The sequence below is a fragment of the Mytilus galloprovincialis genome, chromosome 1, assembly GCF_965363235.1.
Source record: "Mytilus galloprovincialis chromosome 1, xbMytGall1.hap1.1, whole genome shotgun sequence".
NCBI classification, from domain to species: domain Eukaryota; kingdom Metazoa; phylum Mollusca; class Bivalvia; order Mytilida; family Mytilidae; genus Mytilus; species Mytilus galloprovincialis.
The window spans coordinates 69,901,217-69,924,343 of record NC_134838.1 but is presented as its reverse complement, the minus strand read 5'-3'; the positions used below and the strand labels follow the sequence as shown (position 1 = coordinate 69,924,343).

Below are 23,127 nucleotides of genomic sequence, written 5' to 3'. Positions count from 1 at the left end.
TCACCGATTCAAGGTACATGATCGGAATGCAGTGACACAATTTTTCACCTTCTCTTCATTTCTTCTCTAGACTCTTCATCAGTCCCGAGATTATCGAAAATTAACAACCATGGCGGAATTATTGCTCGATCCAGACATTAGATTTTGGGTATTTTTACCTATAGTGGTGATCACATTTTTCACAGGAATCATTCGTCATTATGTAACTATATTGTTGACATCAGAGAAAAAGACAGAACTTCAGCAAGTGACGGATAGGTAGTTTTTTTTATGTATTAACGATAGCACAAAAAAAAATAATTTCATGAATAATTTTTCAAATGCTTATATGTATATATACAACGCATCTCAGAAGCTAATTCGGGCTAGGGTATCCCACACCTCCTCCTCCCAGAAAGAAAGAGGAAAAAAGTATCAAATTTGAATAAGCAGCCTTTTAGTGTCAAAATTAGGACCTCATTAAATATTCCTTATTTAAATTACAGTAGTAGGTACGAATGTAGGACAGAAAGTCACAGGACAAAAAGTCACAGACAAAAAGTCACGGACAAAAAGTCACAGGACAAAAAGTCACAATTCATTTTTTCTGATTATTTTCTTTGAATAAAAAACGCTTATTTCTACAAAAATATTTTTGTATTTTTCTTAAACTATTGTATATAAACCAACTTTTTAAACAAAATATATCAAAAAAATATCAAAGATTATCAAATAATTGTTAAAAAAACAAAATGTCAAAGTGACTTGGCACTTAAATGGCTTCATGGTGCCAAGAAAAACATCTTTTGCATGATTAAAATTAAATAAATCTTCATTTTTGAAGTATAATGACACATTTCCTAAACTTTAATATGAATATATGTATTTAAAAGTAATTATTTCAAGATATATTCTTATATATTAAAACAATTGTCAATAAATAATTTGTGACTTTTTGTCCTGTGACTTTTTGTCCTACCAAATTTGTGACTTTATGTCCTGTGACTTTTTGTCCTGTGACTTTCTGTCCGTTTACCGTAGGTACATGGGGGGGACATATACTTGCCTTCCCATGCCGTTAATTTATATCTGCTTAAGAGCAATAAGAACACGTCTATAAATTTGCCATAGTATGTTTATTCCGAAGAGAGACATACATGTATATATAACATCACATGACAAATATGCATCATTATACAAAGGGACACAACTTTATATATATTTACCATAAAACACATACGACCATACATATCATAACAGGAGTGTCCCTACACATGTCCAATTAATTATGGCATCTTAAAAGTTGAATTTTATAGGTTACAATCAGATTTGCTCATTGTTGAAAGTCCATATGCAGGGTTTCCCCAGGGTCAATTATTTTTTTCGCCACCTCTTTCGCCAAAACAATATGTTTTTCGCCACTTTGTTATTTTTTTTCTCCAAGAAACATTATATATTTTTCGTTTATTTTTTTTCCTTTTGTTCTCATCCCCACCCCCTCCCCCTTAAATAAGATGAGTTTGCCCATTCGTTGTCTATAATATAACAAAATTCTTGGACATGTTTTTACCATAAAATACAAAGAAAGATGTACAGTTCTTTGGGAAAATTTCTTCAAAAGAAAAATAGGTGCCCTTTTCATACTTTTTGTCTACCTTTTCTATGATTATGAAGTGGTTTTTACAACAAAATAAAAGCTTTCATCACTTGGAATAATTGATCAATTGATCCCTCATTTAAGGTGTAGGTATACATTGAAGGGTTACTCCCTTTCTAGGGGTTTTTCCCAATCTGTTGCAAAGATTTCTTCATAACGACAGTTTTTTTTAAAGTTTAGACCATCGTAAATGAAAAAGTTGAGATGTAAAACTATGCTTGAAACATGTCGTATCACACAAACGACTTTAAAGTACTCTTGAAAATCAATTATCTATATCAAAGTCAAAGGATAAAGTTTTAAATCAGAGATTTTACTTGCTTTTAATATTTTTTCGTCATAACAACAGGTTTTCGTTTCTGGACTATCATTAAAAGAAGGAGAGGAGACGTCAAAAGTTTGCTTCGAACACGTGCGTCGCAAAGTAGTTAATAAAAAATCATTTTGTGACATGTGTTGGACGCCATTTAACCATATAATTTTGTAAAACAATACAATCAACACCTTTATTAATTAGTCCTTTGTTGTCAATATCACAAAATGCAATCAGCTGATTATTGATTTTCTGTCAAAATCTAAACGAGTTCAAGGTGAATTCCAAGTATATTAACTAAAAATTCTAAGAAATCCGAAAAATGTAAATAAAAAAGATGGCTGAAAATAAATCGTATAATATATTTCTTTCGCCAAATTCTTTCGCCAATGATGAATTCTAATCGCCACAATTATTATTTTTTTCGCAAATTGCGAAAATGGCCACCACCAGGGGAAACCCTACCATACATGTATGTACAGGGTTGGCAAAGTATTACCCGCCCGGGAATTCCCGGGTGGGAAAACCCGGGTTTTCCCGGGCTGGGCAATACTCCCAGAAATGGGTAATACTGGGCATTACTGGGAAATATGATTTTTTAAGCTTATTTTAACACATAATTGTAATAGTTAAGACTTGGTGTTATTTTTAGTATCACAGCTAAATATATACTTTTTATACAGATAACCATTGAGTCATTTCTAGTAGAATGAAAAATTCAATTTCATTCTGTTCTTCATTTATCATGTTTATTCTATATGTAAACAGAATACAAGATTTGCACATTTAAGGATACCTTGTTTATCAATAATTCCAAGCATTGTTTCAATAACCCAAACTTTGATAAAAATGCATTTTTTAAGTGAATTGTTATTTTAATTGTTGTACATTCATATTGCTAAATAAACACCCTAAGGGGGTCATGCCATTAACATTTATAGAATTGAAAGGGCTGATTATTGTTACATAAACAAATCTGTGTTCTAATCTAAATAATTACTTATTAATTAGTGACAGTACATATACATTATTTAAATGTATTTTTTTCTTACTTCTTAATAAGAGTTATACTTATTTGAAAACTAAATTTTTTTTTGCTTTATATTTACAGTTTGACCAATCTAGACAAATAAAACAAGTTATATATATCTCAAATATATTACATTTGTGTTTGATCACTGAATCCTCTATAAAATTTAGACCAGTATTTTATATAACCCATTATTGCCCAGTATTACCCACTAAAACCCAGTAAAACCCGGGTTTTCCCAGTATTTCCCACTGGGCTGGGCAATACTCATAAAACCCGGGTTTTTGCCAACCCTGTGTATGTATACATGAGATAGTGGTCTATAGTTGTTTTCCTCCTTGTCTTTTTGTCTCCGGTGAATAGTTGTCTCATTTGCAATTATCATATCACATTTCCGTATTTTGATATGCTAAAAGTCTTATACATGTATTATATATCAAAGTTCTCCAACTTTAAGTTTATCTGAAGATAGCTTTTCACTTTACATGATACATACATATGTCATGTGCATTGCAGTCCGAGTCAGTGTCATATACAGTAACTTATGACCATATTATCAAATGAAGTACTTGGTTTGTGTTATTCATCTCAATGTTGAAATCTTCAAAAAAAATGTCCTTGTACCATATTGCAAGCTTTAAACATGTAAATCTTATTTTATATTTTTAGCCATGCTTTGATAAGAAGCAGACTTTTGAGAGAAAATGGAAAATACATACCTCAAAAAGTAAGTCACAATTCACTATTATTTCTACATGAAAATTGCATGTAAAACATTTCTTTTTTTGTATCATTCTAATAGAAAAAGACACCAAAACATTTATGTCAAAAGAAAGGGCAGTTGCCATGGTAAATCAACGTCCAGTCTTAATTTAAAAGACTATAAAAAAAAAGGATTTAGCTACATTTGTACATGTAAACCTAAAAAAATCAATGTGGGAAGACCTAGTGATTATGCCCCACCTACGATAGTAGAGGGGCATTATGTTTTCTGGTCTGTGCGTCCGTTCGTCCGTCTGTCCGTCTGTCCCGCTTCAGGTTAAAGTTTTTGGTCAAGGTAGTTTTTGATAGTACACATGTTCCCTATGATATGATCTTTCTAATTTTAATGCCAAATTAGAGTTTTTATCCCAATGTCACGGTCCACTGAACATAGAAAATGAAATTGTGAGTGGGGCATTCGTGTACTGAGGACACATTCTTGTTTTGTCATGTTTTAGTAAAAATATGACTAAATAAGTTTGTGTTTATTGTAATCACTATAATGAATAACAGCCATGATATTATTTGTATTTCAGAGTTTCTTGATGAGGAAGAATTTTTTTAATGATTCCAAGGAGGGATATTTTAAAAGAGAAAAAAGAGAAACTGCAACTAAAAATCCTATGACAGGTATATCATAAGATTTAAAATTTACAATAATGTTAATTCAATTTTATCTTGTTTGTTAAAACAACAAAATTATTTTGGTTGAAATGTAGTTGCATATATATATATTTGAATCACAACACAGTTTGAAATATACATGGATTCAGCCAAATGAAAAAGTTAATCTTCATAAATGCTTACCTTTTCAGAGTACAATGTATTTAAATGAATATGAATTGCCAAATTTATATAGATCAAGGATATGTATATTTGTATACAGTTTGAACAGTTGGTGAGGATGAAGATTAATACATATCATTGAAAAATTTCAATACACACAACATTATTTATTTCAAACATACATTCCATGCCATATTCTGAACATGATTATATAAAATCTTTCACATTAAGTTCTATAATGTTCATTTTTCCTGATCTTTAATCCAAAGAAAATACATATACCTTTAGTACATTATATGGGTGACATTCATGTACATGTAAATATTAATTTAGAAAAATAAATTTAGAAAAATATAAGATATACATTGTACAATACATAACAAAGGACCCATGAACATGACATGGTCCTATTTGACCACTTTCGAGTTATGTCCTTGACTAGAAAGTTTGTCAATTATGGGTGCCTTTATAACATCTTTTACCAGAAAAGGAACTGCCTGTATCTCTACACAATTAAAGTTCATCAAGTGTCTTCATGATCACCTTTATGCAGTCTAACTAGTAACTGATACACAATTAAAGTTCATCAAGTAAAATTGAGAATGGAAATGGGGAATGTGCCAAAGAGACAACAACCCGACCATAGAGCAGACAACAGCAAAAGTTCACCAACAGGTCTTCAATGCAACAAGAAATTCTCGCACCCGGAGGCGTCCTTCAGCTGGCCCCTAAACAAATATATACTGGTTCAGTGATAATGAACACCATACTAAACTCCAAATTGTACACAAGGAACTAAAAGTTAAAATAATACAAGACTAACAAAGGCCAGAGGCTCCTGACTTGGGACAGGCGCAAAAATGCGGCGGGTTAAACATGTTTGTGAGATCTCAACCCTCCCCCTATACCTCTAGCCAATGCAGAAAAGTAAACGTATAACAATATGCACATTAAAATTCTGTTGAAGAGAAGTCCGAGTCTGATGTACAAGTCAGAAGATGTAACCAAAGAAAAAAAACAAAATGACAATAATACATAAATAACATCAGACTACTAGCATGTCTTCATGATCACCTTTATGCAGTCTAACTAGTAACTGATATATATGGTCATGACAGATACGTATATTTATTTTTTTAACAGATCCAAGTATGATGACAGACATGTTGAAGGGAAATGTCACTAATGTTTTACCTATGATAGTTATTGGTGGATGGATCAACTGGGCATTCTCTGGATTTCTTACGAGTATGTAATTAGAAAAGGAAATATAGTTTTAATGTTTCTTTGCTATAAATAAATTGTCTCAGTTGTTTCTGAAACACATTCATTGTAATGTGATAATATATATTTAGAAATAGGGTATATGATTGAATTTTTAATAAGAGGAGATGTGGAATAGATGTCAAATTAAAAAAAAAACATAGTCTTCAATTATAGATAACTGTATAAAATGTCCAGCATCTTATTTTTTCAAACCTTTAATATCTTTATAAACTAATTAAAGAGAGGTAGTAGTTCCAAAGGTACATTTAAACTTGTATATAAGTCTATATCAAACTGACAATGCCATGGTAAAAAAAAACAAATGACAGTCTACAAACCATAACATAGAAAAAACTAAAGACTGAGCAACACCAACCCCACACAAGATAATGTGTTTTAAAAGGGTACGCAGATTCTGCTCCACAGATGACACCATTCATGCTGCTTATGTAAGTTGGACAAACATATTAAATTTGGCATACTATTTGAATTAGTGATGTTTAAATTTTCATGATAAAATCTGGTATTTTTTTTGTTTAATTCAAGTTAAGCGAATTAATATTCAATAAGATCAGGTTAAAATCATCAACATCAAAATAATCATTGTTGATAATAGACAATAAAATAACTTTTGCAATATACCTTTATACATACCTATACTATACCTGTAAAAGCAGAAATTTTCGTGGAAAATTTAATTTCCTTTATTTTGTGGAAAGAATATATCCATGAAATGAAAACCCCATGAAAATTTAACCTCTATATAATACCACTTTCATTTAAGGAAACCACGAAATTAAATCCCCAGGAAATCTTAATAGTGAGACAACCAAGAAATTTTATTAAATTAATGTTACCACAGTAGTTATTCTTTTATATGTTTTATAAAGTAATTTAATATAATATTCCAAATAATGAATTCATATAAAAATGTGTATGTTCTAATGTTTGTCTTTTTATATATTTTTATCACAGCAAAGGTGCCATTTCCTTTAACTCTTAGATTTAAACCAATGTTACAGAGAGGAATAGAGTTGAATTCCTTAGATGCATCATGGTTAGTATGAATTTCTTCACATTTTATCAATTGATTTCTCCTATACAAGAATGGAGCCAATATTAGAATATTTGTTCATCCAGTGATATTGTTTGCCTTAAATAAGTGGAGAATAAAGGCTTTTTCCCCTGGAGAAGAATCCCAATTTAAAAAAAAATGGCTTAAAATTATTCCCAAAAAGACAACTTTTTTCCCAAACAGTACAGTACAGTAGAAATTGTGCATGAATGAAAACTGAAAACACTCATTTAAACATTTTTCATGCCTAAAATGACTGTATGTGCAGATTTGAGGGTCTATTTATGTATAATCATTGACAAAAAGGGGTCTTATTTCAAAGCCAGGGCTTTCCATTGAAGCCGGTAGCCGGCGGAAATCCGCCGCTTACGGTGGTTTCAAGTGCCGGCTACTTCACTGCCAAAAATATAAATTCAAAAAGAAAAAAATATCTTTTTCAAATGTTTACAGGCAGCCGAGAGACGTATATTGTCGCAAAGTCGCGGTCACGATAAACAAGGATGAAAAGTCAATGTTTACCTTGGGCTAAATATAGTTCACATGAATTCAGGTCACTGATTGGTTGTCTATGTAAAGTCAGAATGCATCGTTTCTTTTCAAAGATAACAAGAGAGACGTTCCGGTGGTCATTGAAGGATAACAATAGAGACGTTCCGATGGTCATTAACTCGTTGGCTTTTTTTGGCTTTTAAAACGTGAAGACAATCAGATAGGATGACAATCTTATGTTATGGAATAATATTAGTCAAATTAAAGAAAGTGTTGTAGATCATATTGTTCAGAATCTGGAAAACAGTATCTTTTGAAGTTCATTTTTTCAAAGCCCACGTGGTGTTCAGAGAATCAAGGTCAAAAACGAAAGTAGAATATTGTCGACTCGACCTCAAAAAAATAACATTTCCAAATGATTTATGTATCCGACTTATTGAACAGTTTACACAAAAAAAAGAGAAAATCAGAGGATATGTCATTTTTCTGTCAATGCTTGAGAAATAATTGTATGATTTAAATACGCGTAACAGTCTTTAGAGAGAAAAGGGGGGTCATTTGTTTACAAATGCACGTAGTTATGCAAAATAAATCGATCAAGATTTCTAACAAACCGGATGATTATTTAATAAAACTTCTTTAAAAGTACAGTAAAACCTGACTAAACCGAACCCTTTCGGGACTTGGGATTTTGTTCGGTTTTGGCAGGTATTCGGTTTCATCAGGTTCACAATGCATAAAATGTGATATGATTGGTCTTCAGAACAAGTTTGGATTAGACAGGTTTCCGGTTTATTCAGGGTTCGGTTTAATCAGGTTTCACTGTAAATGAATTTTAAGCATAAGGTAATGAAAATAAAAAACTGACGTAAAAAAAAAATGTTTTTTTTTTTTCTTTCTTTAATTGCCTACATAAAAATGGTCATTTGAAAGATTAAATTAGGTGCCAGGAGATTGCGAGAATGCAGGATTTTGCTCTATTTATGCCAGAGCTTCTGGGGGCCTTGAGCGGCCCCCAGACCCCCTGCCGTAAGACACCAAGCTTACAGCTTGGTGGGCGTCTGGCTTCGCCGAACGCATGTTATAGCCGCCTATAATTTTAATTCAGCCTTTAACTTCCATTTCAATGGAAAGCTCTGCAAAGCAGGGGTTGACTCTTGAAAGGGAGTCCGTAAATTGAAGTTTCAGTCAAATTTGTGGTTTATTTTAAATTTCCCAAGTTGATGAAAATGACGCATATTTTCCCAATAAAAAAAGGGTAGAGATAGTTTTGAAAAAAGCCAACAATATCACTGTCATCTGTCAATTCCATCAGTGTAACAACCATAGGTTTGTAATAGTGCAGACACTTGCATGATAATGTTCAAGAATTGTTTGTGTTGAGGAGATGCCAAACCACTGCATTTTTGTTTAACAAGATTATCTCCCCTTATCTTATTTAAATAGGGGTATAACCACTATTGTGTATTTCTTTATTAAGCTTTTTGTTGAATATCCATTTTTTCAAAATGCTGAATTTATACAATTACCTTTTATTTCAAATAAAGAAATACTAGGCATTGGTAGTCTTTAATCTTTCAATTACATGTGCAACAATTTAAATTTCACTCATTTCAATACATAAAAGGAAGTATTCTTCTCTGGGTATAAACAAGACAATTTCTCAACTTTTTTCTTTGTGTTAGCTTGCATTAGATGAGTAGGCATGTTTCCAAAATATTTTATAGATTTGTAGGAGCACCAAATATGAAAAAAAAGAATGTTGTTTATAGAACACATTATAAGACCTTTTATTTGTGGTGTGTGTCAATAAAGTCCCAATATTAAATTGCATTTCTTATGTAGGAATTCTGTGTAGGATAGTCTCAACTGAGGAAAAAACAGCCACTCATCACAAAACAAAATCTAAAACTTTTACTATGTTGGAGTTTTGTCCTTTTATAATGTTATATTCAAGCAGGGAGTCATCTGTGTACCATGGACATATTCTCCATTCATTTAAGACACAATATTTGACAAGATTAATCAATTGAAGAAGAAAGAAAAACTAGCTGATCCTTCATGTTTATTTTATAGGGTTAGTTCTGTATCCTGGTATTTCCTCAATGTGTTTGGTATCAGGAGTATGTACACACTTATACTGGGACAAGATAATGGTAAGTAAACATATATTTTAATGTAGAGGTGAAATATTTATAGTACAAACTCAAATGAAGTTTCATGCTTACAAGTGATACAACTTTTCAGTCAAAATATCCAGGAATTAAACATCGACTCCAACATCAGTTGATTAGAATTTCAGGAAGTGATGCACTGTGATTGTATTATAATTTATCATCAAATGAAAATATTTTTAATTTTTACCTAAATGAATGGCAAATACATTGTACATTCCATTCTTAAAATATAAAGAACTACAGTGGATTCAGTACTTTTAGTGGGATACTTTTTCAGAGATTTTGTTTAGTAGCGAGAAACCACAATTTTGATTGAAAAAAAATCTAATTTTTCAATGTATTTCTTTTTAATATTGATTTTTATAAATAAAAGTTGCTTCTTAAAGTACTTTTTATATACCTGTGGTGATTAAAAAAAAGTTACTTGTGAAAGTTAATATTCCTGCTTCGTAAATTGTGAACTTGAATTTTGTATATTACAGCTGCAGATCAGACTAAGGCCATGCAGGAACAAATGTCTGGAGCAGGAATGATGACCCCACCTGACCCCAACAAAGCATTTAAAGCAGAATGGGAGGCATTGGAGATTGTTCAGCATAATTGGGTCATTCAGGGAGTAGAAGATGAACTGATTGAAAGCCATATACAACCAGAAACTATTTACATCAAGAACAAATATGCATAATCTCAATATTTTTATAATTTTTTGTATTATGTGTTCAGTGTAATAAAATTGTAAATGAAGATTTTTTTTTGTAAATGTCATCTTTTCCCTTTATAGCTCACCTGGAACAAAAGGTGTTGACATCACATGGTATCAGGCTGTCACCTGTCGTCTGCTGTTGTTTCACATTTTCATCATCATCTTATGATACCTAGGCAACATTTAATCTAACCTTGTAATAACAATGTATTTTACATACATTATTATGTCACCTGATAAAAAAGCTGTATTAACACTTCTGTCATCTTAAGAAGTTGATTTGTCAATTTATAATGGTTCATGTTGCATCAGTTTGCTATTTCACATAGCACACCTTCAATGTCATAGTATTCAACTCTGGTTAAATGTATATTGGGCAAAATCTTAGACTAAATTACAAGAAAACATGGCAGAATAATACATGTATGAAAAAGATTATAGGAATCACCAAATATATTGTACAACTGACCATACCATACCAACCACTAATGAGGCCCCTCAAGGGTGTGTCTTAGTAATCACATAATCACAATGTATTTTTTTGCCAATATATTCCATAATTATTAAAAAAAAATTTAAACAAAATACTTTGGATTTGTTTATTTTCATGGATACTAAATTTAGTGGACCCAGGAAAAATTGTATTTTCGTTGATATTAAATATGATTGTTTTGTCAAAGTTTGCATACAAGCATATAGAAAATTTGAATTTGTGGTTATTTTCCAACCATGAAATCCACAAAGATTGGTATCCAACGAATATTCTAATATGACGTCCTTATTACGCTTTGTAAACAAAGCTGTGTTCTAATGAGCACAAAATATGTTTGACACATGTGCACGAACTTACTGTTTATATCAACGTTATTTCAATCGTTATCCATAAAAATATATACATTTAAGCAGCTAACATAAACTTTTATTGTATATTTTCATAAAACAACATATACTTTCCCTGCATGTAGTTTTTAAACTTATCAAATTTGAAATGTAATGTACAGACTCCTTGGGGAGGAAATGGGAATAGCCAAAGATTTTTACAGTATTTTTGTACGCTTCAACCTATAAAAATACAGTATTTGTCCTATTAGAATCGAAATAATTCCTTCATGTCATGCTCTATGCTCATTTTAACATGGGTAGGCATTATATTTGACCACATTTTACACCTCGCTAACGCTCAGTGTAAAATATCGACAAATATAATGCCTACCCATGTTAAAATGAGCATAGAGCATGACATGAAGGAATTATTTCTTAAATAATGAATAATAATGAATCCACAGTAATCAAATAATCGTAAAATATTTTGTCTGGTTATCAAATAATCACTCTAAAAACGACAACAATAAAAAAAAACCTTGAGGAGGCTCACCAAAAATAAATTCCGCCTATAAAATAGATGTAGAAACAAATACAAACAATAATAAACAACACATGGTCCAGATAGCTTGTACAGGCACAAAATGTGGTGTAGTAAATATTACAGATAAAAACAGATTTACAAATTCACATAGATTATATGACATGGAAGTACCGGGGAAGCAAAAATAAAAACCTGTACAATCCAGCTACCATCAAGAAGAATACTACCTTAGAACTAGAGGCTCTTAAGAGCCTGTGTCGCTCACCTTGGTCTATTTGCATATTAAACAAAAGACATACATGGATTAATGACAAAATTGTGTTTTGGTGATGATGAGGTGTTTGTAGATCTTACTTTACTGAAAATTCTTGCTACTTTCAATTATCTCTATTTATAATGAACTTGGCCTATTAGTTAGAGGAAAATATTTTGTAAAAGATTTACAAAAATTGACTGTAAAGGGCAATAACTCCTTAAGTGGTCAACTGACCATTTTGGTCATGTCGACTTATTTGTAGATCCTTTTTTTGCTGAACATTATTGCTGTTTACAGTTTATCTCTATCTATAATAATATGAAAGATAATAACCAAAAACGGCAAAATTTCCTTAAAATTGCCAATTCATGTGCAGCAACCCAACAACCGGTTGTCCCATTTGTCTGAAAAATTTCAGGGCAGATAGATCTTGACTTGATAAACAATTTAACCCTATGTCAGATTTGCTCTTAATGCTTCGGTTTCAGAGATTTAAGCCAAAATCTACATTTTACCCCAATGTTCTATTCTAAGCCATGGCGCCCATCTTGGTTTGTTGGACGGGTCACCGGACAAATTTTTTTTTAAAACTAGATACCCCAATGATGATTGTGGCCAAGTTTGATTAAAACGGACGACGGACGCCAAGTGATGAGAAAAGCTCACTTGGCCTTTAAGGCCAGGTGAGCTAAAGCGAAATGAAAGACAGTACATAAATTGGAAAGAAGGATAAAAAAGTGTGTTCAACTACAGGTAGCTACAGTGTATATGTTATTGGTTGCCACAGTTATTTAATACTATCTCTGAAGAATACAAAAACATTAGAAACAATCCCTACCGGTTTCATGAATTCTTTTGATGTGTTATTGAAATCACCAGTAGTATTAGCTGTAGAAGCCAGTTACTATTTAAAATCGTCAAACTGTCACAGAATAGAAGTTCCTTCTAATATAAGTTCTAAAAGGAAGACATATTCTGGAATATTATTTCCACATGAATACATATTACAGTATATGTTCCTAACGGGATAAATAGTATAGAATATTTGTTCCAACAGGAATAGGTTTTATGACATTATTTACTTTAGTATTGACCATTTGGTATATGGTCGTGTTCTTAGCGAGACGTACATAAAGGTCATAAATTAATTTGTTGAATGAAATTAAATCTGTATCTACTAATGTGTGCCGTAGGATGTCCACCGCAATTTTTAGCTAAGATTGTTTGGCATGATAGCATTTCTTTTTTTCTATTAAGTCATTTGGTCTTCTCATCTGCATTTTCTCACTTTATTATACATGAAATAACATCTTTAACTCACGCATGTTTGAAAATATATAGTGTGCAACAAACAGATTGTGGGGTAAACGTCAATGAGACAGCAACCTAGCGACAAAAATATGCAAACGACATGTGCACGCTGAACGGAGAAAAGGAGATGCGAATTTTCCTCAATAAGACATCATCCCAACGACTACAGATATACAGAATATGAATGACATATTCACTTTGCTGATGCTACCATTTGTTTGTGTTTTTTTATGCTATTATTTTTTTGCCGATAAAAAAAACTGTCCGCAATGAAGAAGCCAGTAGTGATGAAAGTGGCATTAAACACCAAAAAAGCAATAAAATAAATCGGGGTTTATCAAAGACCTTTCCTACACCGTATTTGGTTTGGTAAACAAGAATCTGTTGAAGGGATTTTAAATTGACTAAAGCAATGTTTTGCAACACATACATGTTACTATCTTCTTGTATTATGACTAATATATGTGTCGCTGGACATGAAGCAGATTCATCGATGAATAAAAGTTCTTCTTGAATGCTTTGTAGGATCTATTAACTGGAGTTTTAAATTAACTAAAGCAATGCCTTGCAACACATATAAGTTACTATCTTTTTGAAATGCGACTGATATATTTCCCGCTGGACATGAAGCAGCTACATCTAATAAAATGTGTTCATCAATGCCTTGTAGTATTGATTGATTTATTGAGAAACATAAATACTAGTGTCAGTTTGTACTTGATGCAAACAAGTATATGACTAAGAAATGTAAGAAGATTTAAAAGAAAGGTAGGAAGGGTACAGCATCAGTATTAGAGGGCCTGTGTTCAAAGGTCTTTGTGTCCATCACAATTTTAGTGTGGAGACCGTTAAGTTTAAACTTTATAAAGTTTTAACTTTATATTTTAAGTCAGTTCGTTGTATAACTTTAGGACGACACCTTTATGTATAAAAAAAAAATATTCTGTATAGAAATTTTTTTTCTTACTACGAAAGGGTGTGGTTTATGACCAAGGATTGCCAAATTTCGGAGAATGTATCGCGCAGTCATTATTTGGATGCATCATTCGGTAGCTAAGTAGACATGTCGTTGGGAAGCACAACTGTGCTTCACTGACTGTGTCTGTAAAGATTATATGCGCAAAATGGTAATAGAGTTACGTCCCTGCTAAACTGAAGTCTGTAGGTTTCAGCTCGGGAGTTCCCAGTGAAGACATATTTTTTTTTTTTTTTTTTGGCAAACACACATTTTTAAAAGATTTACAGTTGCTAAATAAAACAAAACTTGAAATCTGTAGTACATCTAAACACACACTCGTGTGCTTACTTATTATGAACTGCTTGATGCCATGAAATATAAAGTCATAAGACACATGGAAAAAGTCGCACTTTTAAAACTACGATTTTTACGCTGATTAAGTAGACAGAGTTGCTTTTCATACACTTTTGACACTTCATCCCACAATGCAATCCGAAAAACTAGCATTTGGTTTTTTTTTCTTCAATTAAGTCCTTTGGTTTTCTCTTCTGCATTTTCTCACTTTTTTATACATGAAATAACATCTTTAACTCACGCATGTTTGAAAATATATAGTGTGCAACAAACAGATTGTGGGGTAAACGTCAATGAGACAGCAACCTAGCGACAAAAATATGCAAACGACATGTGCACGCTGAACGGAGAAACGGAGATGCGAATTTCCCTCAATAAGACATCATCCCAACAACTACAGATATATATGAATGACATATTCACTTTGCTGATGCTACCATTTGTTTGTGTTTTTTTATGCTATTATTTTTTTGCCGATAAAAAAAACTGTCCGCAATGAAGAAGCCAGTAGTGATGAAAGTGGCATTAAACACCAAAAAAGCAATAAAATAAATCAGGGTTTATCAAAGACCTTTCCTACACCGTATTTGGTTCGGTAAACAAGAATCTGTTGAAGGAATTTTAAATTGACTAAAGCAATGTTTTGCAACACATACATGTTACTATCTTCTTGTATTTTGACTATATATGTGTCGCTGGACATGAAGCAGATTCATCGATGAATAAAAGTTCTTCTTGAATGCTTTGTAGGATCTATTAACTGGAGTTTTAAATTAACTAAAGCAATGCCTTGCAACACATATAAGTTACTATCTTTTTGAAATGCGACTGATATATTTCCCGCTGGACATGAAGCAGCTACATCTAATAAAATGTGTTCATCAATGCCTTGTAGTATTGATTGATTTATTGAGAAACATAAATACTAGTGTCAGTTTGTACTTGATGCAAACAAGTGTATGACTAAGAAATGTAAGAAGATTTATAAGAAAGGTAGGAAGGGTACAGCATCAGTATTAGAGGGCCTGTGTTCAAAGGTCTTTGTGCCCATCACAATTCTAGTGTGGAGACCTTTACATTTAAACAAAACTTTATATCTTAAGTCAGTTCGTTGTATAACTTTAGGACGACACCTTTATGTATAGAATTTTTTTTCTTACTACGAAAGGGTGTGGTTTATGACCAAGGATTGCGAAATTTCGGAGAATGTATCGCGCAGTCACTATTTGGATGCATCATTCGGTAGCTAAGTAGACATGTCGCTGGGAAGCACAACTGTGCTTCACTGACTGTGTCTGTAAAGATTATATGCGCAAAATGGTAATAGAGTTACGTCCCTGCTAAACTGAAGTCTGTAGGTTTCAGCTAGGGAGTTCCCAGTGAAGACATATATTTTTTTTTTTTTTTTTTTGGCAAACACACATTTTTAAAAGATTTACAGTTGCTAAATAAAACAAAACTTGAAATCTGTAGTACATCTAAACACACACTCGTGTGCTTACTTATTATGAACTGCTTGATGCCATGAAATATAAAGTCATAAGACACATGGAAAAAGTCGCACTTTTAAAACTACGATTTTTACGCTGATTAAGTAGACAGAGTTGCTTTTCATACACTTTTGACACTTCATCCCACAATGCAATCCGAAAAACTAGCATTTGTTTTTTTTTTCTTCAATTAAGTCCTTTGGTCTTCTTTTCTGCATTTTCTCACTTTTTTATACATGAAATAACATCTTTAACTCACGCATGTTTGAAAATATATAGTGTGCAATAAACAGATTGTGAGGAAAACGTCAATGAGACAGCAACCTAGCGACAAAAATATGCAAACGACATGTGCACGCTGAACGGAGAAAAGGAGATGCGAATTTCCCTCAATAAGACATCATCCCAACGACTACAGATATATATGAAGGACATATTCACTTTGCTGATGCTACCATTTTTTTGTGTTCTTTTTATGCTATTATTTTTTTGCCGATAAAAAAAAAACTGTCCGCAATAAAGAAGCCAGTAGTGATGAAAGTGGCATTAAACACCAAAAAAGCAATAAAATAAATCAGGGTTTATTAAAGACCTTTCCTACACCGTATTTGGTTTGGTAAACAAGAATCTGTTGAAGGGATTTTAAATTGACTAAAGTAATGTTTTGCAACACATACATGTTACTATCTTCTTGTATTATGACTAATATATGTGTCGCTGGACATGAAGCAGATTCATCGATGAATAAAAGTTCTTCTTGAATGCTTTGTAGGATCTATTAACTGGAGTTTTAAATTAACCAAAGCAATGCCTTGCAACACATATATGTTGCTATCTTTTTGAAATGCGACTGATATATTTCCCGCTGGACATGAAGCAGTTACATCTAATACAATGTGTTCATCAATGCCTTGTAGTATTGATTGATTTATTGAGAAACATAAATACTAGTGTCAGTTTGTACTTGATGCAAACAAGTATATGACTAAGAAGTGTAAGATGATTTAAAAGAAAGGTAGGAAGGGTACAGCATCAGTATTAGAGGGCCTGTGTTCAAAGGTCTTTGTGTCCATCACAATTTTAGTGTGCAGACCTTTAAGTTTAAACTTTATAACGTTATAACTTTATATTTTAAGTCAGTTCGTTGTATAACTTTAGGACGACACCTTTATCTATAGAATTTTTTTTCTTACTACGAAAGGGTGTGGTTTATGACCAAGGATTGCGAAATTTCGGAGAATGTATCGCGCAGTCATTATTTGGATGCATCATTCGGTAGCTAAGTAGACATGTCGTTGGGAAACACAAGTGTGCTTCACTGACTGTGTCTGTAAAGATTATATGCGCAAAATGGTAATAGAGTTACGTCCCTGCTAAACTGAAGTCTGTAGGTTTCAGCTAGGGAGTTCCCAGTGAAGACATATTTTCTTTTTTTTTTTTTTTTGGCAAACACACATTTTTTAAAGATTTACAGTTGGTAAATAAAACAAAACTTGAAATCTGTAGTACATCTAAACACACACTCGTGTGCTTACTTATTATGAACTGCTTGATGCCATGAAATATAAAGTCATAAGACACATGGAAAAAGTCGCACTTTTGAAACTACGATTTTTACGCTGATTAAGTAGACAGAGTTGCTTTTCATACACTTTTGACGCTTCATCACACAATGCAATCCGAAAAACTAGCATTTTTTTTTTTTTTTTCTGTTAAGTCCTTTGGTCTTCTCTTCTGCATTTTCTCACTTTTTTATACATGAAATGACATCTTTAACTCACGCATGTTTGAAAATATATAGTGTGCAACAAACAGATTGTGGGGTAAACGTCAATGAGACAGCAACCTAGCGACAAAAATATGCAAACGACATGTGCACGCTGAACGGAGAAAAGGAGTCGGAATTTCCCTCAATAAGACATCATCCCAACGACTACAGATATATATGAATGACATATTCACTTTGCTGATGCTACCATTTGTTTGTGTTTTTTTTTTATGCTATTATTTTTTTGCCGATAAAAAAAACTGTCCGCAATGAAGAAGCCAGTAGTGATGAAAGTGGCATTAAACACCAAAAAAGCAATAAAATAAATCAGGGTTTATTAAAGACCTTTCCTACACCGTATTTGATTTGGTAAACAAGAATCTGTTGAAGGGATTTTAAATTGACTAAAGCAATGTTTTGCAACACATACATGTTACTATCTTCTTGTATTATGACTAATATATGTGTCGCTGGACATGAAGCAGATTCATCGATGAATAAAAGTTCTTCTTGAATGCTTTGTAGGATCTATTAACTGGAGTTTTAAATTAACCAAAGCAATGCCTTGCAACACATATATGTTACTATCTTTTTGAAATGCGACTGATATGAGGGGGGGCAAGGGGGGTCCCAATAACAGCAAAACAGCAAATTGATTTGGCTCATAACAGATAACAAGGAATTAAAATGGACAAAAACAGATAACAGTAAATGAAATATTAAAATAATTCGGTCTTTGACAAATCAGTATTTCTTATTACGGATATAATCCTTTGTAATGCATTCCATTTTTTATGACTATGTTTTTAGTATTAATTTATGTATCTAGAATGTGTTTAAATAACTACTCAATAAATACGCTCGTTTACGGAACGTATTATGGTATACTGTTGTCCGTCTGTTGTCAACATGTCGGACATTAACTCACAAACTCCCTAACCATTTGCATTAAACTTTGGGAAATTGTTTATATCTATTGACGTGAGCTCCCTTTTTTTATAAATAGATTTTAAGTTTCTGGGTAATGGGTTTTTATTCAATAAAATTGGTGTTTTTTTTTCAGTTTTCTAATAATATCTCAAAAATGCTTTCACAAAGCAAGGAATTTTGGTGAATTGTTTATATCTATTAACATGAGGTAACTTTCAATTTTTATAAATTTTAGATTTTACGTTTCCGAGTTAACGGGTTTTATTAATTAAAAAGGGGTGATTTTCCAGTTTTCAGACATTAACACAAAAATGTTTTCAGCAGTTCTCATGAAACGTTGGTGTATTGTTTATATATATTGACTGAAGCTCCCTTTGTTGCTAATCAAAAAAGTGACCTAAAAGAGTTTGAATATTCTGACGTTTTCTAAATGACCATTTAATGAGGTGTGTGAATTTTTCTTAATAAAACTATGAGGCAAAGGGGTAGAAAAATCAAAAGCACCAATTATAAGCATGCAATTTATCAAGTACTTCGAACGAATTTTGACACTCTAAAAGCAATTTATTCCACTATTTTCAAAGGCCTTATTTGAACAATTGTTTATCAGCTGAGGTTTTTAATTGTACCAAGTGTACTAGTAAGTAGAATACATAGTATAGTACTAGGGAAACAATGGCTTGAAATGAAATAAATCTTTGTTTGTAATGAGTTATGTGCAGCTTCGGACCCCAGTACATGGTTGGAACTTTCATTGTACAATGCATTTGGTTCTGCTTTGAAAAGAATTACAGACCTGAGTCTATGTACCATATTATATAAAAGGTTAAGTGGTTGTTAGGACCTAGTCCTTAATTGAGATCCTTGTCAGATATTCCTGGCCATATGTTTTCCTTTTTGTCATATTAAGAACTGTTTTAATTTAATATGTTCGTACGGAAAACAAGGAACATTATTCTCATACAAAAAATTAAGATAATTCTAAATACACATTCATAAAAAAAAATGGAATTTATTACAAAGGATAATCATAAGATATACTTGAATTGTCCTGGACCTCACTTCTGTGATGGGTATATGTTAATGGAATCCTTCTCTGAATACGGGACAAACATATTAGTAGTGGTAGACCCCAATGGCCAATGATCTTCAATTTATACCGAATATTGACTGTCAAAAAAAATGCTAACATTCCAATTTTCAATAACAGTTAACAGCAAATACATTATCACAATAACAGATAACAAAAAAACTAAAAGCCCAATAACAGCTAACAAAGAATAAGACAATAACAGCTAACAGCAAATATATTTTCAAAATAACAGATAACAAAGAATTAAATTGCCCCATAACAGCATAACAGTTAAACCCCTTGCCCCCCCTCTGATATATTTCCCGCTGGACATGAAGCAGCTACATCTAATACAATGTGTTCATCAATGCCTTGTAGTATTGATTGATTTATTGAGAAACATAAATACTAGTGTCAGTTTGTACTTGATGCAAACAAGTATATGACTAAGAAGTGTAAGATGATTTAAAAGAAAGGTAGGAAGGGTACAGCATCAGTATTAGAGGGCCTGTGTTCAAAGGTCTTTGTGTCCATCACAATTTTAGTGTGCAGACCTTTAAGTTTAAACTTTATGAAGTTTAAAATTTAGAAAGTTTTAACTTTATATCTTAAGTCAGTTCGTTGTATAACTTTTGGACGACACCTTTATCTATAGAATTTTTTTTCTTACTACGAAAGGGTGTGGTTTATGACCAAGAATTGCGAAATTTCGGAGAATGTATCGCGCAGTCATTATTTGGATGCATCATTCGGTAGCTAAGTAGACATGTCGTTGGGAAACACAACTGTGCTTCACTGACTGTGTCTGTAAAGATTCTATGCGCAAAATGGTAATAGAGTTACGTCCTTACTAAACTGAAGTCTGTAGGTTTCAGCTCGGGAGTTCCCAGTGAAGACATATTTTTTTTTTTTTTTTTTTTTGGGCAAACACACATTTTTTAAAGATTTACAGTTGGTAAATAAAACAAAACTTGAAATCTGTAGTACATCTAAACACACACTCGTGTGCTTACTTATTATGAACTGCTTGATGCCATGAAATATAAAGTCATAAGACACATGGAAAAAGTCGCACTTTTAAAACTACGATTTTTACGCTGATTAAGTAGACAGAGTTGCTTTTCATACACTTTTGACGCTTCATCCCACAATGCAATCTGAAAAACTAGCATTTCTTTTTTTTCTTTCTATTAAGTCCTTTGGTCTTCTCTCCTGCATTTTCTCACTTTTTTATACATGAAATAACATCTTTAACTCACGCATGTTTGAAAATATATAGTGTGCAACAAACAGATTGTGGGGTAAACGTCAATGAGACAGCAACCTAGCGACAAAAATATGCAAACGACATGTGCACGCTGAACGGAGAAAAGGAGATGCGAATTTCCCTCAATAAGACATCATCCCAACGACTACAGATATACAGAATATGAATGACATATTCACTTTGCTGATGCTACCATTTGTTTGTGTTTTTTTTATGCTATTATTTTTTTGCCGATAAAAAAAACTGTCCGCAATGAAGAAGCAAGTAGTGATGAAAGTGGCATTAAACACCAAAAAAGCAATAAAATAAAGTGGCATTAAACACCAAAAAAAGCAATAAAATAAATCAGGGTTTATTAAAGACCTTTCCACATGCTTGTTATCTGATATACTCTAAAACTACAAGTCCAATCGACCTATAAATTTGCAGTCAGCAGGGCATACTTGTATTAAAACTTCACAAAACAACGTGGTGCAACTACCTCCCAAAAATTTCCGTAGAGAAAAGAAATTGCAATGCCATAAAAATCGCTCTCTAGGTTTGTTTATCCCAATGAAATCCTACAAAAAATGTCTGCTCCTATATTATAATAAAATCTGTGTTACAAGCTGCTATTTAGAAATAAACATTGTAAGAAAATAATCAATAATCGTGTTTTAAAGTTACACAGGATAAATTAAATCCAAAGCATGCACTGCTCGTGAACTGTGATCGAAACGTCAAGTTCCTACAGAGACAAAAGAAATATACATCGTGTGTATTCCCTCGTTAAATACATGTTGTCTGTCTAACGTCTCCACCTAAAAAGAAAGAAATATACTATTATAAAGCCTCGTCACGTGACGCCACAACCTAGCGCGAAACAAAGTCACGCGCGGGACCTGAATAAAATAAAAACTTTCCTCACTAAATATAAAACTTAACAGTATACAAGGAGACGTGTCATCCGCAACAATAGACAGATGTCCTACCAGTATATCACATGAGTTCTGTCAGATTTATATTTATTTCCAGCCTGCAGTATTCACGTAATATATAGTAACAGTGAAATAGAAGAAGAATCGGATGTTGGTTATACGTTAATTGAACATCAGCACAACGACAGAAAATGAAACAACATCTTAATGCAGACATTAAGTCTACGACAAATAGACAGATCGACACATTGTCGATATGTCTCGCTCTGAACTATCTCGATCCAATGATAGATATATATATATATATATATATAAATTAAAACAAAAACAATCAAAGATCTGCTATTAATACTCAATTCTCTAAATAAAGGGTGAAAAGGGGGGCATAATCATTAAGGTATGATAAACGACCTTTCACGACGACGTACCTGACGTGGGACACACACAGTCATGTTTAACAAAATGTAAATGACCTGTTATTATAAAGCTAAGTTTTTGAAATGTATTTTTAACATCCCCCTTTTATCGTACATCTTAAATAGAACAAAAAAGGACTACTTGCAACTAAGATTGTAATATTTGGTCACATTGAACGTACGGGTTACACTCCGTCCCGTCGAGAGCTATGTTGACAACAGCTACATGGTTACTAGACTGCGGTTTGATAACATTGCAAGGAGTGCAAACTTTATATAATAAATGTATAGATTATTCAAAGAAAAAGTTGTACTATTTTAAATTTTTGTAAAATTTTTGTTTGTTATCACGAAAAAGCCCGAACAAAGACTCATTTTATGATTGAGTCGTTGTTTTAAATTTTTAAGGGATAATTAGATTTTAATCTATGCAGAGCACAACTTCAAAATACAAGAAAAACGCCACAAGCCACAAACGTATACTATACGTATAAAACAAGACAGATTTTTGCCAATACCTTCTCTGAGGAAACTTTGCAAATTGGGTACTATATAAGGGTTTCAAACCCATTACATTGTATGCTTACCTCTGAAAGACGAAGCTTGTTTTGTTACGAGTTATGTCTGGAAAACGATTTTTTGGTGTTTTTTGCTTTTTGTTTTGCTTTTGCATTGTTTTGGTATAAATTATGTTATGAAGAAAAGGGGGATTCCTTGAAATAGATTTTTCAAATGCTAAACATCAGCTATAAAATGCAAATTACCTTCATTGTTTAGAAAATAAG

General features: G+C 32.4%; 1 protein-coding gene across 1 annotated transcript; it reads left to right on the top strand.

Annotated features, from left to right (window-relative positions):
- Positions 1-73: 73 nt before the first annotated feature.
- LOC143082770 (ER membrane protein complex subunit 3-like) lies at positions 74-10,278 on the top strand. Its single transcript, XM_076258627.1, has 7 exons — positions 74-258; positions 3,649-3,706; positions 4,278-4,371; positions 5,671-5,775; positions 6,769-6,850; positions 9,434-9,513; positions 10,017-10,278. Exons 1-7 carry the CDS (start codon positions 110-112, stop codon positions 10,217-10,219), a joined length of 771 nt encoding a protein of 256 aa, XP_076114742.1. The 5' UTR covers positions 74-109; the 3' UTR covers positions 10,220-10,278.
- The last annotated feature ends 12,849 nt before the right edge of the window (positions 10,279-23,127 follow it).